Raw genomic sequence first — 22957 nt, forward strand, 5'->3', positions numbered from 1 at the left:
ACTGGGAGCTGGTGGTGCCAGGGATGGGCTCTGGAGCCAGCTCCGTCTGCCTCCAAAATCAAGTGAAGCGAGTGTTCAGCTCAGGGTCCAGTTTAGAGAAGACAATCCTTGAATGAAGAAGCAGTCTGGGTTTGGGAAAATCGACATCATGACTAGAAAGACTTGACTATCCCTTCCCCAAATCTGCACTCAGCCCCAGCTTACATGCCAGTTGGTGTAGAGAGAAAAATGGAAGGGCCCCAAGTGAACTTGTCCTCCAGAAGGAAAGATCAATTTTGTACAGATGAAACTGGGATCCAGAAAATATGTCATCCCGACAATATGCAGAGACAGAAGGTCAAAGTCAGACTACAAGACTCAGAGCAGGTAGAACTTGCTGTAGACCATGAAACAGGGTTCGATTTGAGAAAGTGGAGAAGAAACAAGAAGGACCCTCCAGGCAGAGGACATGGGTAGAAGCAAGGGCCAATATACACTGAGAACAATATACACTGAGTTCTATGACTGGTCCTTTGATTAGAGCCACTTCCCTTACCCGAATTCTGGAGGCTAGCAGGTGTCATAGGAGCCCCGAAGACACCCTTTCTGTGAAAAGCAGGCTCCAGGCAACTTGAAACCATCCCTTTGTGTTTCAGTGAAAGATCTAGCAGTACAAGTGGAGAAAGCCACACTCTGCTCATCCAGAAGAAGTCTAAAAGGTAAGCCAGACGGGCAGTGGAACAAACTGGCCAAAGCGACTATGGTAATCACATCCTCTATCTTCCCAGGGGTATGGAAACAACCCAATGCAGACCAGACTCCCCAAAGTCATACACATTGCTTAAAGACAAGGGTTGCCCAGGGAAAGGGACTCATGGCCAAGGTGCCAACGCAAACAACGGCAAAAAATTCCTCCTCTGTGCCAGGCACTGGGTGAAGCATTCCATATTCACCATCGTGCTTATTCCTCAAAACCAATCCTATGAGGCAGGAGTGTTATCCCATTCTACAGAGGAGTAAACTGAAACCTGGCCAGGTGAGATGTCTTGCCCGAGGCCACAGAGCTAAGAAGTAGTGGTACTGGAGTTTGAACTGGAGTCTCCCAGCTCCAAATTCCATTTTCATCTCACTGTCCTTAACATTCACTGGGCTCAGGTGACCAGATGTCTCCCTGTGGACTTATTTAATAAAGCCTGAACGACCAGCTTGATATTGGGAAGATCTGTCCTTCCTATATCCAGGGGAATGCTGAGATAGCATTCCACTGCAGAACACCTTGAGGCCCAGGGAGCGCCGCATCATGGCTCTGATCTTGCACCCTGTCCCCTAAGCCCTTCTTATCTGTGTCTACAGCAGTACCAACCGGGACATTATCCAGTGCAAGAGTGGCGTGTGCAACACCATGAGGGCAAAGTTTTACAGCGTGGCCCAGGAAGCTGGTTTCTGTCTTCAGGACAAGATGGAAATCCTCATGAAGTAAGGGCACACATATATCCCTTCATCCAAAGGACATTCATCTAGTACCCACCATATGCCCACTGATGCCAGGTGCTGGGGCTTAGCAGGGAGTAAGGACATATTTCCTGCACTCAGGGAGCTTACAGTCTCCTGGAAAATATGGGCAGAAACAAGTAACTATATAAATATATAGGTACAAATTATAATCACTGCTATACAGGAAGAGACAGGGTACTATGAGAGAGAGAAACCATGAGGAACTAATTTAGGTCGGGTAATCCAGGAGGACTTCTCTAAGGAGGTGACTTCAGGCTGAGCCTTGACAGATGAGGAGGAGCTGGCGATGTACACCAGCAGCAGGCTAAGTACATACAAAGCTCCAAGTCAGGAAGGGACATGGAAAATCTGCAGAAGAGAGAGAAGTGGGGAGTGAGAACTGCATTATGCACAGCCATGAATGCCACACTTAAGGCTTGGAACTTGATTTTAAGAGCACCGGTGGGCTACTGGAAGCCTCTCTTTCCTATGCTGACAACCCAGTAACTGTCTCCCTTCCCAGCCTACCCCTTGACTGCGGTGACCATTCACCCCCAATGAACTCATCCATTTGATGAAAGTTGCACAGTCACCCTGTGCTCTCTCACCCTTTCAGTATGGAGGGGTTAGGGTTCAGGGCCACCGTTTCAGAGATGACTTGTCCCCGCCTTCTGGGAGCCCCCAGGCTAGTGAAGAATCCAGACAAGTAACCAGACAATGACCAGACAGGCTGATGACAGCCAACATGAGAGTGAGCAGGGGGCTAAGGGAACACAGGGGAAGGATGTCTTGCCTAGCTTGAGGCAGCAATCGGAAATGTCTTCCTGGAGGAAACAACATCTTCTGTTTCATAAAAATTGGTGAGATTTCCAGAGCACCTGATATGTACCCACGAGCTTTGTAGTCATCACTGAGTCCTTACAACAATCCTAGGAAATAGGTGCTGTTATTAGACCCATTTTATGGATGAGAAAAGTGGGCTCAAAAATGTCTTGTCAAGACAAGGTCACCCAGTGGTTAAGTAGTAAACATGGAATTTGAACTCAGAGAGTCACACGCAAAGTGGGAAGGAGGGACAGGAGCTCCAGGGAAAAGCAACAGCAAAGTCTCAAAGGCCAGAAGGGGCACAGGGGACCAGGAACTGCCATTAGTCAGGTGTGGCTGGGGTTCAGGTTGCTTTCAAGGTAACCAGAGAGACAGAGGCCAGATCATAAAAGGTCTTGCTAGCCCAGCTATAGAGGTTGAACTTTATCTCAGAACTTTGTTCATGAGCTAAAGCATAAAATGCTGAGCTGGAAAATGCTGTAGAGACTGGATAATCCAGAGCCTTAGAGGGCAAGTTACTCAGGGAACCTTATTCCAAGTAAAACGAAAAGCCATTGAAAGTCATATATAGGTGAATGCACTGGTTATAGTTACAATGCAAAGTCTCCTTAGAGAGCTAGGGCATATGCCCAAAACAGTAAGAGGAGTGGGGAAGAGAGGAACCAACCTGAGTTAAACACCTACTGTGCATCTGGCACTAAGCTCTGCACTTCGCACACATTGTATCACTTAATCCTCACCTCTGAGAGCTAGGACCATTATTATCTTCCATTTTACAGATTAGAAAGCTGTGTAAATACAATATAAAGTAGGGAGAGAATGATAAAAGCTGACTGGGTTTCGCAAGAAAAGAGCGTTTCAGGACCTTGGAGAGAGCTATGTCATCTTGTGGCCTGAGCCACATTGTAAACTGAAGAGTGAGAGGGCTGAGGACTTCATAGAGAAAAAGGTGTTTAAGTCAGATCTCAAAGGGCAACTGGGATGGATAAAGAAGAAGGGGGTCTGATCTTCCTCTTTTTCATACATCCTGTGATGCAGGCGCCAAGAAGAGAGAGGTCTCCAGAAGTTCCATTCTTTTGTCTTTGTCTCCGATTTTAAAAAGGATATAGCAAAAATGAGGCATCAAGTCTCCATGATAAAAGGAGATGCAGAAGAAATTGCAGACCACTGGTAAAGATCCCCGGAGTCAGATAAGATGGTCTTTGACAGGGGGAAGAGGGAAGGGGAAAGGGGCTGTTGTTGGAAAATCACATTTGATCAAGACAATTCTTGGCCATAGACAGGCTGTCAGGCAAGAACCCCTCAGTTCCTGAATCACACACAATCCAACAACTGTATTCTCCATATTTATTTTCGGTCTGGATCAGACTATCAAATATGGACTAATTTGCCAGCCTCTTGGAAAATGCAGATGAGGCAAACCACATGAAAATTCCTACAGATTGTGAGGTTTATGGGGCAATCCCTACATTCTCCAAACAAGTTGACCCTTTAAGGATATAAAACCAGGAAGGCATATCCTAGAAACACTGTGCCCCAGCATGGGGTTATAATATAAATACAAGAAAAAACAACATGGACTGAGCAGTTACTGGGTGGCAGACACTAACCTAAGAAATTTTCCTACATTATTTATTTTGTTCCCCACAAAAATCCTGAAAGTTACATATTAATACTCACTTTGTAAACAAGAAAACATAAAGATTTAAACCCCTGTCTGACCCCAGTCTCTGTGCTCATCTAAGATACAGAATTAGAGTCTGCCATGCACCCCATCATGGCAGGGTGAGTAAATCAAGATCTCAGAGTAAGATGAGAAAGTCTAAGCATGTACCCAGGATCCTTTCCATGATTTTAATAATGTAGAATGGGAGCTTACAAGGAGACACAAATAAATATATGAATCTATACCACAAAATATAAAATACAAAGCAATACAAGTAGCCCAAAGTACATGGTAAATGATTAGTTTCTTCTTCAAATTTCTCTACAATTGATTCATCTATATGGGGGGGGGACCTTTTTTCTTTTAAAAAAATTTTTAATGTTTATTTATTTTTGAGAGAGAGAGAAAGCGGAGTGTGGGGAGGGGTGGGGAGAGGCAGAGAGAGAGAGACACAGGCTCCAGGCTCTAAGCTGTCAGCACAGAGACTGACACGGGGCTGGAACTCATGAACTGTGAGTTCATGACCTGAGCTGAAGCTGGACGCTTAACCGACTGAGCCACCTAGGCGCCCCACCTTTTTTCTTTTTTAAAGAGATGCCATCTCCTGCCTTAAACCCTGGTCACACCTGAACCACCTCCAGGTAGGAATCTCCCTTGTTCCCACCATCTCAAGAATGGATTACCAAACTACCCTCAGACTGCTGCAGCATTCAGAAATGTTTTCTAAACCCGCTGAAACACACAAAGCTGTGGTCCAAGCTTACTCACTATCAGAGACATAGAAAATACACACACACTTCCCCTTCCTCCTCCCTCTCCTCCCCCCTTTTCCCCCTCCCCCTCCTCCTCTTCCATCTTGTGTTTAAGAGCCCCTTGCATCCTGGCAGGTATCCCACAGATATGCCCATGTCCTCCTGGCCTGATTAGCCCTCAAAAGAGAAGCATCCAAAATCTCAGTGCCCCTTCCTTCCTTCTAGCTTTTCACATTGTCTGCTTGATAGAAAAATCATAAATGCTTTAAAGCATGCCCTTAATTTGTTTTTTTAATGAGATGCAAATCATGCTCCAGCTTTTACCACCCCTAAAAAAATAAAAAGACTTGCCTGATCTGCGGGCTGTTTACATTTCGGATGGAGGCAAGCCTCCCAGGTGAAGACGTGCTGCCCTGGAGATATCACATGAGTGGTAGAAAGAGAAAGTGGGGGTGGAAGCTCTAAGATACTCAGACCCACCCCCCAGCAGGTTCCTAACTGGCTCTCTCTTCTTGGGATTGGGAATTGAAGGTACTTTGATCTGCTGTCCAAACTCCCCAAAGATCTGAAGAATTTCCGCCCTGCCAAAAAGATCCTGGCGAAACTACAGAAGTTTGGGGAAAACCTAGACCTCAGGATCAGGCCCCATGTCCTCCTGAAAGTGCTACAAGACCTGAGAATCTGGGAACTGTGCTCTCCGGACATTGCTGTGGCTATCGAGGTAACTACGGTGTCCTTTCCCATCCTCACTGTGCCTCCAGTGTCCTCATTCAGTCATCTCTCAACATCCAGGCACCATTTAAGTGCTGCACACACAATTAAAAAGACATAAGGTCTCTGCCTTCACGGAGCTCATCGTCTAACAGGCGAGGGATTATCACATGACCTTGGTGGTTTCAAATCCAGGGGACATGATAGTCTATGTAAATGGTGCCCCCTGGGGAAACTTGGAGGCTTTGGAGACACATCAGTAAATGGACACATGAATAAAGGAACTGGCGATAAGAAGAAGAAGCACTCTAAATCTGGCCCGTGAAACAGCAGCATAGACCTCACCTGTGTGCTTATTAGAAATCTGGAATCTCAGGCTTTAAACCAATGCAGAACCTACATGTAAATGAGATCCCAGGTGATTTGTATGAACAATAAAGTTTAAGGAGCACTGATTTAAGGTAAATATACAGTGGACCTATCTTAACTAGGATGAGTGGGGAAGGTGACTTTTAAGCTGAAACAGAACTTGACTTGTGTGAGGGACTCCTAGGCAGTCAATAGGTTGGGGAGGAAGCAAGCAAGGAGGTGCAAGGTTATAAGGGGACTGCACAGTCTGGGCAGACTTTTGAAAGTCAAGTTAAGGATTTAAGTCTTCATCTTGAGGCTGCAGGGAAGCAACTGAATGGTTTTTAATGATAGTTTATCATCACTACCCACTCTAGACATTCCTAGGGCATCAAAAGGCATCAGCAAATAGGAGGAGAGGAAGGGATTCCATCCTAAGGTATTAATAGAGATTAACAGAGTGACTTCCTTAATTTCACCCCATGGCATACATACATTTTCACAGGGCTTTCAATGTCTCAAGATAAAGATGGGACTCTAGTGGTGGAATTCTCAGTCCTCTGGGTGTTTTCATGCCAGACTGGCGCTTCCACAGGCTGACCTGGGTGATTATATGTGGGTGCAAGGTGAGGAGTCTGGGGATGGGGGATAACCCTGTGGACAAATCCCTAGGTCCAGACTCTACTCCCCACATCTTGTGAAGCTCCTTCAGGAAGGACTGGTAGGCTAGTCCAAAACTAACTCGAGGGTAACTCTCCACTCCCCACTTGCCAATTATGGGGTCCACTTTCCACCTGCCAGCTATGGGGGTATAGAAGAGGCAATCTCTGAGTGGGTAAGATAAAGGGGGTATGGATGCTCCCCCATTCTCTGAGGTGAGTTCACCACCCTGGCTAGTAAAATTTAGCATGTTCCTCTCCCAGTGAGAACATCACAGAATGTGGGGGTCTCTTAATCCTAGAGCCTATATGAAATTCTACATTTTGTATCTTAAACCTCTCCTGGAAGCAAGTTATCATCAGTTCTCAAAGAAGGCTACAAACCAAAAAAAGTATAAGGACAAATGACTTTTAAAAAAGATATTAAAGTAAGACAGAAAGAAAAATGCAGACAGCTGGGTTTTCCTGCTCTCCCAAAATTTCTCTGGGTCAACAGTGACAAAAAGGGGCTTCGTCTGATGAACCAGGAAGCTGGAAAGGTGTTCTTTTCTTGAGAGAACAACCCCCATCATGATGCTCCAGGCATTATGAGTATGTGCATGGTTAAAGGTATCCTGGAGCCACCAATCTCAATCACACATATTCTAGGATCTTGGAGGTGGGGCAGGAAAGGGAGTCTAGCTTTCAGACCAAATCTAAGGTTGCCACTGTGTTTTCCCCACAGTTTGTACGTGAACACATCATCCATATGTCTCAAGAGGATTATATCAACTGGCTGCAGACCCGGATCAATATCCCCATCCGATCCCACAGTCTCCGGACATAGACTGGGCCTGGGTCGACCAGCTGTCCCAGTGGAGGAGGACTAGACTACACAGTATCCTTGCTTCCTATCCGGGTTCTTCCTTCCTATCTACTCTCATGGATACCCACTAGAATATATGAGACTGACTTCCGGCAACATTCTAGAGGGAGATACTCCCAGGTGGAAACTCCTCTGAACCTCACACCCCGCCTCAAACTCCCAGTGTCTGTTCCTCATTGGTCCAGTCTGACTCTACCCACTCCCTCTCCAGATTCCTTTACCTTACTCCTCTTCCTCAAATTCTGGCTAATAAACTGGAGCTGAATATTTGGTGTCTGGCTGGGAAAGAGTTGGAGCTGTGGAATTTGGGTGTGATATTCAGATCCTAATACTGACCACAGTTACCATTTATTGAGCTTTCATTATGCAATAGGCCCCCAGTGTTGGGTGAAATTTTATTGCCTGATAATATCATTTATGTTTTTTAATGTTTATTTATTTTTGAGAGAGAGAGAGGGAATGCTCCAAAGTGGGGGAGGGGTGGAGAGAGAAAGGGAGACACAGAATCCAAAGCAGGCTCCAGGTTCTGAGCTGACAGCAGCGAGCCTGATGCAGGGCTTGAGCTCACGGACCATGAGATCATGACCTGAGCTGAAGTCGGATGCTCAACCGAGCCACCCAGGTGCCTCTGCCTGATAATATCATTTAAATTCTCACAATAACTTGGTTAAGTAGGGAATGGTGATGTTGTCCCCATTTACCACCATTGGAGCTACAGCGTATTTCTCAACATTAAGTATAGGCAACAGATGGATAGCGGGGTAGGTGGGTAGATGAATGGATGGGTGGATGGATGGGAGGATGGATGGATGGATGGATGGATGGATGGATGGATGGATAGGGCATTCATTCCCCAACAAGGCAAATGGTGTGCAAGAAAATCTCCACCTTAATAGTCCTCATATATTTCTGGTGCTCTTGCTTGCATAAGGAAGCTCAACTTCCTGTCATCTCAAACTGTGTATGGACTCATCACCATTTTACCTCTTTTCTCACTTTAGTCTTATGCTTACCTATATTCTCACTAAGTTATAGAACCTGTAGTCATTTTAACTCTCACTGATGGCCCAGCTGATTAATAATTAAACAACTGGACTTGATTGGCAGAGCACTCACATAGGCTGGCCCTCCACATCTCTTCATGATGATCTGGAAGGGAGGGAGGAGTGTGGAACCAGAACTGTTTTTCAGTGTAAGCAACATCTTTTTTTTCTGTTCACCTAGTCAATCATTTACTCATTCATTCAAAGAATGTTTACTGAGAGTCCAATATGCATCAACCAAGTTCTAGGTTCTGAAGATACAGCAATGACCAAAGCAAACAAGGTCCCTGCTGTCTTGGATGTTACATGGAGACAGACAAGTCAAATGGGATTGGCAATGGGATTGCATAGGCAATGGGATGGGCATAGGGATTGCATAGCATCACACGTCTCTTCACACTGACATCCTTTGTTAACGTGATACCTTGACAAGCCATGAGGTGCAAAGTTGAGACACTGCCTATAAGAAGTCTGCGAAGTTAAGAGATTCCAAACCTCTTTGTATTAAACAGGAATTTAGGTGAGGGGGAGGAGAGAATAAAGGAGAGGAACCAAGGGAGGAAAAAGAGAGGAAGAAGGGAAGGGGGCTGAGTAACAGAGTGAGAAGGAAACTAGGGAGAAAACCAACCAGGGAAAAGTCCCCAAGGTGGGGCTGGCCAAGAACTACCAACCAAACCAACCCCCTCCACTGTATCACCTTGGATCTTCAGTCATTTCTATCACACACTCAAATGCCATCTGTGAGTGATGTTTTGAGGAAATAGGAAGAAAGGCTATGTTCTACATCTGGGTCTACCTGGGGGTAAAGAAAGGGCTTGAGGGACTCAGAAATGAACACAGTAAAGAGTTTAGTAGGAGCAGAAAGTCAGAAACAGACTACTATTCCATAAGCTCTCTAGATTTACAGAAATCCTGTATGTACATTTGGCCCCCCACTAGACAGGGGATGGGACTCTGCCAAATTGATATATATCTCATACATCTCTCAAATGTCAGGTGACGCTTAATTACGCTAGAGAATCAGCACAATGGTGCTCAATTAAAGCAAGTACAAGAACATCCCAGGGGACATAGGGCTGGGGGTGGTAGGAGGGAGTGGGTCTCAACTCATACTTGAGATGTCAGGAAAGGTTTTCTAGAGAAGGTGATTATACCTGTAAGATGAGTGGGCTCCAGGTAGAGAAAGGGAAGGAGGGAGGGAAGAATGTTCCAGGTACAGAGAAGAGCGTGCACAGTGGCTTAGAGGCAAAAAGAAAATTGATGTCATTTGAGAAACTAAAATAACAAGGTCTGACTAAACTGTAAGATCAGGTTGACAGGGTAGGGAAATGGAGGAGGGAAACTGGAGGGAGGTAGAGACAAATTTGGAGATGGTTTCTAGGCCATGTTATGAGGTTAAGACCAACTTACTGGCAATAGGGAGCCACAGAAGGATTCTGAGCAGGGGAATAATCAGATTTGTATTCAGGAAAAAAGAAAAGGCTACCGTGTAAGTGCGAGGCAGAAAGCGGGGAGCTAAGATAAGGCTGTCACAGTGATTGCAGGGAGAGCAATGGCAGTGGGGAATGAAAGTCTCTTTAAAAGAATCAACAGAACCTGGTGTGGTGAGTGACAAGCAGGCAGAAGGCAGAGTGTCAGGAATCATGTCTGGCTTTCCAGCTTAGATCTCCGCGTGGAGGATGGTGCCTTTAATGTACCAGGAGGAAAGGAAGAAAAGAAAGTTCTGAATGTTCTGTTTTGAGCATATTGAGTGGGAATATCAAGTGGAAGGATCTGAAACTCAGGAGAGAGGGTGCAGTGGAGATAGAAATATGACACCAACATCGCATGGGCCCTGATGGCTAAAGCAGGAAGTGGGAGGAGAGGTTAGGAGAGGAGAAGACACAGAAGGCCTTGAGGACAGACGGACAAGAGCATCAAGCAACCCACTCACAACCTAGCATTGACTGAGGGACTGCTTTGCTGCAGACACTGTGGAAAACACCTGACATGGATTATCTCATTTCATCTTCACGATTCTGCAAGGCCAGGCTCACCTGCTTTAGAGACGACGAAATCGAGCCTCCCAAAAGTGTCCTGCTGACTCTGAATTCCCTCCCGACCTCCACCGCTGCCCTCTCTGACCCCAGTCCTCACCGTATGAGACGAGGGGGTCACAAAAGTTATCTTGCTTTTGAAATACCAAAGAAACAGCTCTACTGGCAGGACTTCCTGGCATTGTATTTATTTACAGCTGCAGCGCATTCCACAGTGTGCAAATAAGAAAATATACTCCAGTAATAGCTGAGCTGATGTTCACAGCGTCGCTCTTAGGTGGGCATTGTTCTAATCCACATTTTACAAGTAAGGATAGTAAAGATACCAAACCTTAAAGTCATCTGCCAACAATCACACAGCCGGTAAGTGGAGGAGCCAAGTCCCGAACATATCTGTTTTGGGCTGGGGAGATGCCGAAAATCACAAGACACGGGCCCTCCTGCTGGCGGCTTTCTGAGCCTAGTTCTCAGAGCTGTAGCTCCATCTAGTGGTCGGTATCAACATTACGCTCCCATCATGCTAGTCAGAGGAACAGAACCCTCTGCCAAAAAGGAAGAAGGCAAGCATTAAGAGCAACAACAAGACCATTCTGCTTAGACAAGGAGTATTTACTCAAACAAGAAAGACATTTGACAGCTAGGATAGACTGGGGACTAGGAGGAAAGAATACATCACCTCCCAGATCATAGGCTCAAAGAGCCACAGGGAGAAGTAAGTTTTGCTGTGAGCATCTTCATCAGAATCATAATTAAGCACCTACTATGCGTCAAGCCTCTGCCAGGTGACCAGGATCCACTGTCCTGCTGCTCGGACCAGGCCACCTGGGTGGCTATCCTGAGAGTTTTAAAAACCATATGTGCCCTCACAGAAGCTTTTTCTGTAAAGGAGCAGAGAGTAAATATCTGTTGCATATTCTTTGTATATGTGTAGCCCTTTAAAAATATAAAAACCATTCTTATACTGGAGGTCGTATAAAACAGACTACACCGAGATTTGGGCCACGGGCTATAATTTACTGACCCCTGTTAGAGCGTAAACTGAAGGAAGAAAGGGAATTTTCTAGTTTTCCCTGAAACCTGAGACAGGGAGGGGCGCCTGGGTGGCTCAGTCGGTTAAGCGGCCGACTTCGGCTCAGGTCATGATCTCGCGGTCTGTGAGTTCGAGCCCCGCGTCGGGCTCTGTGCTGACAGCTCAGAGCCTGGAGCCTGTTTCGGATTCTGTGTCTCCCTCTCTCTGACCCTCCCCCATTCATGCTCTGTCTCTCTCTGTCTCAAAAATAAATAAACGTTAAAAAAAATTAAAAATAAATAAAAATAAAAAAAACCTGAGACGGAGAGCTGGTGAAAATAATATGGTAAATATGTAGACAAAAGGTTTTTTTGCACTACTCACAATAGTTAGGGAATCTTACATTTCCTTTAGGAAATGGGGAAAGTGGGGGTGCCTGGGTGGCTCAGTCAGGTAAGCATCCGACTTCAGCTCAGGTCATGATCTCATGGTTCGTGAGTTCGAGCCCCATGTCAGGCTTTGTGCTGGCACCTCAGAGCCTGGAGCCTGCTTCGGGTTCCATGTCTCCCTCTCTCTGCCCCTCCCCTGCTCAGGCTCGCTCTCTTTCTTTCTCTCTCTCTCTCTCTCTCTCTCTCAAAAATAAATAAACATTATTTTTTAAAGGAAATGGGGAAAAGGAATGTATGCATGTGTTAAAAATTCTAACACCACAAAAGGACATATGCTAAATAGTATTTCTTTCCCCTCCAGACCTCAGACCCCACTACCATCGAGAAAGGCAACCTCACCGTACCTAGTAGCTTGTGTATCTTCCAGAGTCACTCTGTGCCTATACAAGCCAAAAATAAATAAATTAAAATGTAGCACTTATTCTGTGCTTACTGTACTCCAGGTATAGTTCTAAGTGCCTTGCATGTTAATCTTAGTTATCCTGAGAGCAGCTCTCAGTATCACTCTGATATTTACAGTAGAGGAAACTGGGGTGCAGAAAAGTTGAGGAACTTGCCCAAAGCTACATAATTTGGGTGAATATCCTTTTTTAATTTTTAACGCAAATAGTGAGCCTTATATACAAACTTTTGCATTCATTTATCTTGGTGGTGATCTCACTTCATCATTTTCCTACTTCACATGAAGGAGGAAAGTTTCCTACCATGGAGTTTCGTACCATGGAAACCAAGAGTTGCACTGTCATCACCATCCTGTCTTGACATTTTTCATGGATCCCAGATCAGGAAGGACCTGGACCAAAAGATATGACCAACTAGAAATACTGGAATGAAAGCCTAAGCTAACTTTAAAACCACTCCCACGGGGCACCAGTTAGGCATCCAACTCTTGATTTTGGTTCAGGTCATGATCTCGTTGCTTGTGAGTTTGAGACCTACATTGGGCTCATCATTGATAGTGCAGAGCCTGCTTGGGATTCTCTCTCTCCCTCTTGCTGCCCTTTCCTTGCTCACTCTCTGTCTCTTGAAATAAATAGACTTTAAACAAATAAAAAATAAAACCACTCCCACAACATTTCCCTCTTTACCCAAACCACTCATTTCAGTCCTTGAGTCTCACTCTGCATGGCTGAGGTTGAGTGTCCTCCCCTGTTTTGAGTCCCAGAGGTAGCCAGGGGAAGCCATATACAGATGAGGCAGAGTAAAAATTTAATAAAAGGGATAATTTTCTGACTGACTAGGCCAGACATTATATCATTAATTCCTATTCATTCACTGGTTGAATCCTTGTAATCACCCTAGGAGGTTGGCATTATTGTGTTTACTCTCATTTTACAGATGAAAAAAGTGGAGACTCGGCAAAGTAAAGTGGCTTGCCTAAGTCACATACTTTCAAGCAATGGATCCAGAGTTCAAATTCTCGTTGTCTTGAGATTTTGCAATATTGTTTTCGCTATATTTCACTGCCTCTCTACTTATATAGAGGCTTTTGTGGTGGGATTCATATTGGTCATCTTTCCATGGGGGCAGAGCCACAGCTTTAGTGATAAGTTAAAAAAAAAAAACATTTACATCTGTCAAAGGATGTTCACATCCATTAATACCCTATGATCTTCAAAGCAATCCTCTGAGATGTGCAAAGCAGGTCTTACTCACATTTCAAAGACAGGACATACCCAGTAACTTGAGACATGGACCTGGCTTTCTGATCCTCGAGCTTTCTTCACCTCACTAGCCTGGGAGACTGAGCATAGGAGCCACATTCGCTCACACTGTGGGGGACAGCGTCCTAACGTCCTTTCAGTTCTAGTGTCAAAACAGCTCCCCAAATTTCTGTTTATTTGCTTGTTTATTGTCTGTCTCCCCAGCTAGACTTAGGTCCATGAGGGCAAGGACTGAATCTGCTTTATTCATCAATATATCCCCAGCACCTTTCTTAGGATTCCTGGCATCAACTGGATGGATGGATGGTTGGGTGGATGGATGGACAGAAGGATGGTTAGATGGATGGATGGTTAGATGGGTGGATGGTTGAGTAGATAGATAGGTATATGGATGATTGGGTGGGTGGATGAATGAATGAATGAATGAATGAATGATGGATGGATGGATGAGTAGATGGATGGTTGGGTGAATGGATGGATCGATAGATAGATAAATGGACGAATGAATGAATGTATGAATGATGGATGAATGGATGGATAGATGAGTAGATAAATGGGTAGATGGATGGCTGGGTGGAGGAGCAGATGGACGCATGGATGACTGTGAGAAAAGCCATCATCAGGGTCAGCTTCATGAAGGATCCTCAGATATTTACTGCCTTCTGGGAAATACGGATGTCCATGAGGTGGCAGATATGCCAAATCAAAACTACCCATCCTGACAAAGCTGGGGACTAATGGTATAAGAAATAAACCAGAAGCTTAGTGTACTGAAGCAAAACCAGCACAAACACGTCTACTACCACGACTCACCATGTTAGGGAGAGTAGAGCCGAGGCATTCCATTTACCTCAGACTTTTAAAAGTGACAAAAAGATACTTTCAAAGCTTGGGACAAGATTACTATTAAACAGCAGAGGCTCTCCCATCACTTAATACCCGCCTTCCATCCTTTTCCCAGTCCATCTTCTGTGTTCCCATGAAAAGTCTTCCTCACTTGCCCTTTGGGACTATATCCATTACTATTAATGCTACCCAACAGCCAGCTCCCATTCTTCTTTTGCTAAAGGGGTCCTAATTTTGTACAGGTGTCTACCCCTCCTCCCCATGTGAATCAGGGTAAACCCTGATCGGTCTAAATCTATACTGGTAATCTCATTCCCCATGCCAGGATTGATTTATAAATGATCATGTGACCCATGAGTCTTACCAATGAGTTGCAAAAGGAGGCTTCTGAAAAAGGTTTCTCTTTCTCCTGAAAGACAGACACACTGGGAAAACAGCCTTTCCTCCCCCTGGAGGTTATCACATAGGTCCAGAATTGTGCAGGCATCTTACTGCCAATAGAGGGCAGAGCCAAGAGAATTAGGTTAGTTTGGACTTTTGCAATGTGAGATGAGATGATACAGCCTCTCTCATTATTTCAATAGTTGAGTCTGGGTTTCCTGTTACTTACAACTAAAAACACTCAGTTACGAGAACTAGGCAAATTAGCATTATCATCCTTCTCGCTTAACCAACATCTGCTCTTTTGGTGGCAATTTGAATGACAATGCCCTTCTTCACAAATTTCAGAGAAAGTCTTTGACTCTTTTAAGCAATGTGCCCTCGTCGTGCCAGGGAGAATCCAGATTTGTTATTTGGGGCTCCACAAAAAGGCAACAGGTCTTCCAAATAGAGAAATTAGCAATGCCAGAACCTTTTCTGAAGATTTAAACTCATAGCAAGAATGTGAAATTCTTCTCACCAAGAACTGGAGGCTGGAGGACATGATACTGTATAAGGTGCTTTATGAGGCACCTTGTTTCCCAAAGTCCCACAAATCTAGGAACAGAGGTGAAAAAGAAACACTGGAAATTGGGGCAAATTTTCAATTTCACACTGATTTGAAGAAGGTGTTCATGGGAACAGGTATGTGAAGGTAGGGAATGATTCACACTGATTGAAAAACAAGTCCTGGAGACGACAACTGGAAGAAAGGAGTTAAGGGGAGAGAAAGCAAAAATTTGGTGGGTGGGAGGTGGGAAGAGGCAGCTCACTGATGTTCATGGAGCATTTGAACCAGGTGAGATCTCGTCATCTACTTGAGCTCAAGCACCCACCTGTGGCAGGCCACGTGTAAGATGCCAGAGTTATAAAAATAGAGACATCTAGACCCTATCCTCCAGAATTAGATGCAGAAGGCTTAAATGCAGAAGGGTTAAATGATGGCCCTACAGCATGATGGTTAAGAGAGAAGATCCTGGTGTCAGATGAAGAAAGTTCAGATCTGAACTGTGTTCTCACTAGCTGCATGACCTCAGGAGATATCTTCACTTCTACACAAGTCATCTGTAAAATGGCTATACCACCACGGGATCAGTAAGACAACACGTATAAAGCCTCCAGCTCTTAGTAAGAACTCAATACACATTAGCTATGACAACGATGGTAGTGGTGACCGAGAAAGTGGTGCAGTCAAGGAAGGTGTATCAGTCACTGTCTTTAGACATAAGCGATAAAATCTGATTCTGGCTAGTTTAACCCTGAATTGCTGCCTCCCAGAACTTACGTTCGGATTGCCAAAACCTAGCTCACATGACCGCATCTGAGCTGCCAGAAAGGCTGAGAAAGCAAGTATGGACTTTTCATCTTTTATAATAGGAGGAAGATTCATCTCATAAAGTGCAAGATACCAAAAAAAAAAAAAAAAAAAAAAAAAAAAAAAAAAAAAAAAAAAAAAAAAAAAAAGAGAGAGGGATTCAGATGCTAGCTACAGAAAAAAGCAAAAATGTCTTGTAGAGAAAGCTCCCTGGAATAAGTACCATTTCAGCTGAGTTGAAACCAACCCACAATTCATATTTTACCAATAAAGAAAATGAGGCACAGAGTGGTGAACTTTTCCAAGGCCACAAGCTTTGGAAGGAAGTGAGAGTAAGACTGGGAATAGGGAGAAGGAGGGTGTAGGGGGAGACCCCAGAAGAGACCTCTCATGGGGCTGTGGGAGGGAGATGCTGTAAGTCCCAGCTGGAAGTTGATGTTGAGTCTAGAAGTGGTGGCCGCAGAAGAGAAGAGTAGATAGTGGTTAATCTCCACATCTGGGAAGAAGTTGGGATCCACCATAGAAGAACATTATGTAAAAAAGAAATTGTCTCATCTTTATCCCTCGTTCTCTGGAGGGAGCCTCTAAACCCTGGGAAGTTCCCAAATGATAGGAGTATCTTTGTTACTCATGTGGAGCCCCTAGGACCACACCTGAGTTTATGCAAATGAAGTGTCCCACAGTGGGCCACTAGATAGTTTTAGACCAGGTGCAGGCCATATCAGAGAGATTAACCATGTGATTAGAGTACCAGGGCTTCGAGTCATATGATATGAGTCTGTCCTCAAGGGCTAGAGATCCGGTTCAGCCACAGGGCCGATGATTCAATCAGTCATGCCTCCATAATAAACCCAAATAAAAATTCTGAGTGCCTGGAGCTTCAGTAAGCTTCCCTTGTCAGTAATCCTATACTGATGTGCCAAAAGGATGATGCTTCTTGAGGACCTGGAAGCTTCACATTTCGGACCCTCCCAGACCTCATCCTGTGAAACTCTTAATTTGGAAGGTCTTGATTTGTACCTCTTATAATAAAACTCTGAACATAATTACCACACTTTCCTAAGTTCTGTGAGTTGTTCTAGTAAATTACTCCATCTTGAGGGGCTATGGGAACTCCCTAATTGTAGCCTGTTGGTCAGAAATGTAGGTGACTTCTGGGGAACCCTGAACTTGTGGATAATATCTTGAGGGCATTCTTGTTGGGGACAGTGTCCTTAGCCTGTGAGATGCGACCCAACTCTGCATAGCTAGCATCACCATTGCCTTGTAAGGAGAAATCTATAATCCAGGAAAAGGACCACATTGTTCCAACATTGAGGTTTGGCCTCCATCAAGGAAAGTCAAGGCCTCCGTCAAAAATACAGAAGATGTGTATAGCTTGTGCCTGCTCATGCTCTCTTCTTTAGGTAGCAGCCCCTTCTCCTTGACTTTTATTCATTGCGGATCGCGAGAGTTTAAACCCTCGTGCCAGCTGTAGACATGTGACCAAGACCCATCCCATCCAAGCATTACAATTACCTATCATTTAGCAAATGATTCAGGAACTTGACACCCAAGGTAACCCAATAAAAGTCAATCCCTGAACTTTCACTGGAATTGGTGAGAACAGAAAGCTTTCTTCTGGAATTGTTGACTATAAGGATAAAATAAGCCTAGAGCTTCCTGGAGCCACCACATACAGAGACACAAAAAGAGGAAAACCAAGCTGAGATTGCAGTAAGAGGTATGCCAAATCTTGGTTACCTCATGTGAACACCTGGTTCTATCCAGACCTTTGAAATGTTTAGTTGTGGGGGCCAACAAATTCTCTTTTCTGCGTAAGCTAGATTCTGTTTGGTTTCCTTCCCTTGCAACAAGAAGATCCAATGGATGCAAAAAGAGAGAGAAAGGAGATCTCTGAGCAAGTCTCACCAAATCCTAGACACCCTGAAGAAAGGCCCCTCCTCTCAGGGCTGGCGGAATAGTAGGAGAAAGACTAACATCAGATGTATCACGCAGGTAAAGCTAAGAGAAAATCTCCAGTTAAACCCACAACATCAATCAAAAGAAAAGCGAAAGACTAGGAACACAGATGTTTTATCACTCAGCTTTGCAGCAGGTGTGAAAGTGCCAATTTGGATTTAAAAGAGCATGAAACAAATGTAAGGTGGGGACTGTTATCAGAGCCAACCCTCATGTTATCTACCACTGTGAAAAGAGTGCTGGGTAAGTGGATTTCCTAGCTCAGTGGTCTCCCAAGTGGGGTAGGTGGGGAGAGTGATGGTGCACAAGACAATCCATTAGGGAGCAGAAGAAAATACTGGAACTTATATTTGTAGTTATCTTAGCTAAAGTGTACTTTAAGCACTACTAGTAACTGAGATGTGGATTAGCTCTGGAACCTTCATTCAGCCTATATCAAGAATGGCACCAGGTACCTGGGATCAAACACTTAAGCCAGGAAACCCAAGAGGAGATGAGAATTCCACAATATGAAGAGGTTAATTACGGCTTCATTATCTTCTCATTCCCCAGCCTTATTTCCAATATAAATTATAATGCCTCTTCTTCCCCCCCATTTTAATTTTTTTTTTTCAAATTGAGTTATAATTGGCATATAACACTGTATTAGGTTTAGGTGTACAACATAATGATTATATACATACATATATATATATATGCGCAATATGCGCATGCCATACATCCCCATACATATTTATGATTTTTTCTTGTGATAATGACTTTTGAGATCTACTCTCTTAGCAACTTGCAAATACACACTACGGTACTATTAACTATAGTCATCATGCTATACATTATATACTTATGTATCTTACAACTGGAAGTTTGTACCATTTGACCACCTTTGCCCAACTAACCCCACCCCACCTCTGGCAACCACTCTGTATCTATGAGTTTGGTTTTTTCAATGCCTCCTCTTTAACACCACCAAGTGGTGTTATTTCTACAACACCAAGTATGCCTGTGATATGGGCACTGCCGTCTCTGTACCCTAGTGACGCTCTCAGGTACTGGGGGATTTGCTACCTGAATGTGCACTAACTGGGTCCAGACAAATGCTTTCCTGATTAACCCCTCATCTCTCTCCTCCTTAGCTTTCTGGATTCTCTCCCAGCGAAACTGAGGTTGCCAAGAGAAACAATGGACCCAACCTGTTCAATTAGGAAGCTTAACTTTACGTAGAGTTGTGTTTTCTCCCTAAGTCCCAGTTCAGTGGTTCCATTTCCCCTGGCTAAGACTACTAGGAGGTCAGAAGGTCAAGAACCCGAATTACAGAGCATGAAACAACACTCTGCAATGTCTTCTAGTTACTCCTGCAAAGTGGCTCTTCTGAGTGCACTCTAATTATCTCTCTCAGCCATGATAACAAAGAGGTTTGACGCTTCAGAGGAGTAAAGAAGCAGATAATCTATCCCTGAGTGATTTTTTTTTTACTTGGGGAGGCACAGAGACGCCATCCTCCACTTTGTTAAAACAGTAGCAGAGGGGTGCCTGAGTGGCTCAGTTGGTCAAATGTCCAATTGACAGTTCAGAGCTTGCTTGGGATTCTCTCTTTCTCTCTCTGCCCCTCCCCTGCTTGTGCACGCATGTGCACAGCTCTCCTTCTCTCTCCTCTCTCCCCATCCCTCTCTTTCTCTCTGCCCTTCCCCCTCTCATGCTGTCTCTCTCTCTCTCTCTCTCTCTCTCTCAATATATAAACTTTAAAAAAATAAAAAAACAAAAATAAACCAGCAGCGGTATCTCACTTGTGAGCAGTCCCAACAGGAGAATGTACAAAAACAATAAATTTTGATGCTCTTTCTTCTTCATGAGAACATTCCATTACACATCCAGTGATTCTAGGGCATCTGAAATGTGGTCTCATTTACAAACATTTTATGTGTACTTTATTATTTCATGAACCACTGATCACATAAAGCAGATTCACTTCCCTCCTCTTCTTCAAGCTAATATTGTTTTACATTTCCAGAAAACTCACCAAAGAAGAGAAAAGAAGAGAGCAGATGTGTAGATCTCTGTCACAGGCTATGGTGTTGTGTGTGGTCGTAGTGTTGTAGGATTAAGAGATGGACTCAGACCACAGAGCCTGGTTCCACACTTGGCTCTGACATGTACCGGCTGTGGGCCCTTGGACACGTCCCTGAACATGTCTGCTGTGCCTCAGTTTCCTCAACGGTACAATATGAGTAGTAGCAGCACTTACCTCATAGGATTCTGATGAGTGGCTGCGATGAGTTCATTCACCGATTCTCATACTTCACTGCACATTCATACCACGTGGGGAGTTGTTTGTTTGTTTTTTTAATTCCCAGTGCCCCAAGACTCTGATTTCACTGGTGTAGGGTGTGGCCTGAGCATCAGGACTTTTAAAAGTTATCCAGGTAATTCTTACATGCAGCACAGTTTATGAACCCTTGAGTCAGTGGATGTGGCATGCTTAAAAAGTGTCTGGCACGGCACACCCATAATGTAAGCGTATGCTGTTATTACACTTTTAATGTCTTAAATAATTCATAATCTATTTAAAATAGTAATTGAGAGCCTACTCTGTGTCACTGCACGCCACTGTAGGAGCAGAACATCTTCCAAATTAATTTGCGGAGCTCACAAGGAACGTTTCAACGTGTCCCTCCCTGGTAAGCACAGGTGGGCCAATTGGAGACCAACGTCCGTTCTGGCAGTTCATTCAGCAGTTCCAACTTTTCAAGCCTCCGTCAGTAAAATAACACAGCCCATTTCCCAAAAACACTTAAGTCCAACAACAAGGTTTTAGTGTTTGGCAACATAAAAGCAGAATGCAATTAAGCTTTGGAGCTGCGCGGAGTATCTACCAGTTGGAGCCAAATGGGAATGGAGCGAGGTGAGGCTCCATTTGGAGTATGGACTCAGCCCATCTGTGCCTCAGGCCCCCACCGTGGGAGACACCTCAATGAGAACTGACTGAAAGTGATAAGGGGCCTTCAGGACTCAGGTCGTTGTCAGAGAAGGAGCCGTGGCTTGGCACAGAGGCACTGAAGTGTTGAAGAATGACCCTTCTCTCTTGGACAGTGCTGAAGGAAGAAGGAAAGCCATCTCTTTTCTTACCCAAGGATGTTGAGCTCCCACATTGCCTCCAGGCACCGTGGGTGCTGATTCAAATAGCGATGGCTGCTAACTTTTATTGGGCACCTCCTATGTGCTTGGCACTATCCTAAGAACTGTATACGCATCACGTTTTTTAATATTCATAAACAATTCTACGGGGAGAGGGTTATGAGCATCACTTCAGAATGAGAGGTGCAGTGATTTGGTTTCAAGCAACAGAAACCCAACTCAGACTGCCTTCCACTAGATGGGAATTGGTGGCCTCAACAAATACAATGAAGGGTTGACACAGCAAGTTATAGGATGGACAAGGACACATCTGGATCACTGAAGCTGCTGGAAAGAGGGGCCCTTTCTCTGTGCCTCTCCGCTTCTGTGCACCAGCCATAGCCTATCCCACTGCATGCCAGCTTCTTACACAGGTGGCACTGTTGTGATTTCTGGCCTCCTACAGGCTCCCCTCCTCTGTTCTGGTTTCAGAAATCCCAGGAAAAAGCTCTGATTTGCCCAGCTTGTCCACCTTGGACCAATTAGCAGTGACCAAGACAGCAGGATCATGTAAGAAGAGGGCAGGCCACTCAAACCACATGGGTTACACTCCGGATAAGGGGAAAGGAAAACAATTTCCCCAAAGGAGGAGGATATATGTTCCCAGAAGAAAGGGGGAAAAAAAACCTATCCTAGTCCACTACTTCCAAGAATGAAAGCCAACAAGGCTTTTAAGTAAGAAGGAAAGTGACTCCTCCTTAAAGTTCTATCACTGTGAAATTCCTCTGGGGATTTGGGGCTCAGACCACCTATGGCATTTCAATTCAGTTTAACACTAATTGAACTTTTTACAGAATGCTGGCATTGTGTTCCAAGCTGGCACATGGTATGAGCTCAATAAAGATTTGTTGAATGAATAATGCAAAGATGAATAAGGTAAGGTCTCGCTGCCCAAAGAACTTACAGCCTAGTAGGATCTTAAGGCGAGGAAATAGCCCAAAAGGAAGATATATAGTACTCCAAGAGCTCAAACAAATTAAACATCACATTGATTTGTGAAAAACTAAGAGACAACTAAGTTAGGAAAGTCATCAAGGAAGGAGATACCATCTGAGATGGGCCTTGAAAATGAGTGAGATTCCAACAAGCAGAGATGTAAGAAAAGTGTCTCCAAAGAAGAGCAGAGCAGGTGAGCAAAGGCATGAAGGCAGGTATGGACAAGCCATTGAGGTGTGTGTGTGTGTGTGTGTGTGTGTGTGTGTGTGTGGTAAAATATACATGGCACAAAATTTGCCACCTTAACCATTTTTAGGTGTATAATTCATTGGCATGAATTATGTTCACACTGTTGTGCAACCATAACTACTACAGAAAATTTCCTCACTCCAAACAGAAACTCTGTACCCATTAGCCAGTAACTTCCCATTTTCTGGAACACGGCAATCTACTTTCTGTCTCTCTGAATTTGCCTATTCCATATATTTCATATAAGGAGAATTATACAATATTTATCTTTTTATGTCTGGTTTATATACTTAACATAATGTCTTCGTGGTTTATCATGTGTTGTAGCATGGTCCAGAGCTTCATTCCTTTGCATGGCTGAATAATGTTCCATTGTACGAATGTATCGTGTTTTGTTTATTCATCTGTTGATAGACACTTGGGTTGGTTCCACTTTGGGGGCTGTTGTGAATAATGCTACAATGAACACTGACATACAAACATCTGCTCAAGTCTCTGTTTTCAGTTCTTTTGAGTATGCATCTAGAAGCAGAATTGCTAGGTCTTACAGTTGTTTTG

The 22957-nt window shown here is 44.3% G+C and overlaps 1 protein-coding gene across 2 annotated transcripts in view; it reads left to right on the forward strand.

Annotated features, from left to right (window-relative positions):
• Positions 1–7569, forward strand: part of CCDC60 (coiled-coil domain containing 60) — a 163658-nt gene extending 156089 nt beyond the window's left edge. For both annotated transcript variants that reach the window (XM_042962526.1, XM_042962527.1), the window contains 5 exons: positions 636–698; positions 1333–1455; positions 3337–3468; positions 5248–5437; positions 7159–7569. In XM_042962526.1, the coding sequence (XP_042818460.1) occupies positions 636–698; positions 1333–1455; positions 3337–3468; positions 5248–5437; positions 7159–7260 (610 nt within the window). In that variant the 3' untranslated portion in view covers positions 7261–7569. The remainder of the gene's footprint in view (positions 1–635; positions 699–1332; positions 1456–3336; positions 3469–5247; positions 5438–7158) is intronic.
• Positions 7570–22957: the final 15388 nt, after the last annotated feature.

Source organism: Panthera tigris, chromosome D3 (genome assembly GCF_018350195.1).
Source record: "Panthera tigris isolate Pti1 chromosome D3, P.tigris_Pti1_mat1.1, whole genome shotgun sequence".
NCBI classification, from domain to species: Eukaryota; Metazoa; Chordata; class Mammalia; order Carnivora; family Felidae; genus Panthera; species Panthera tigris.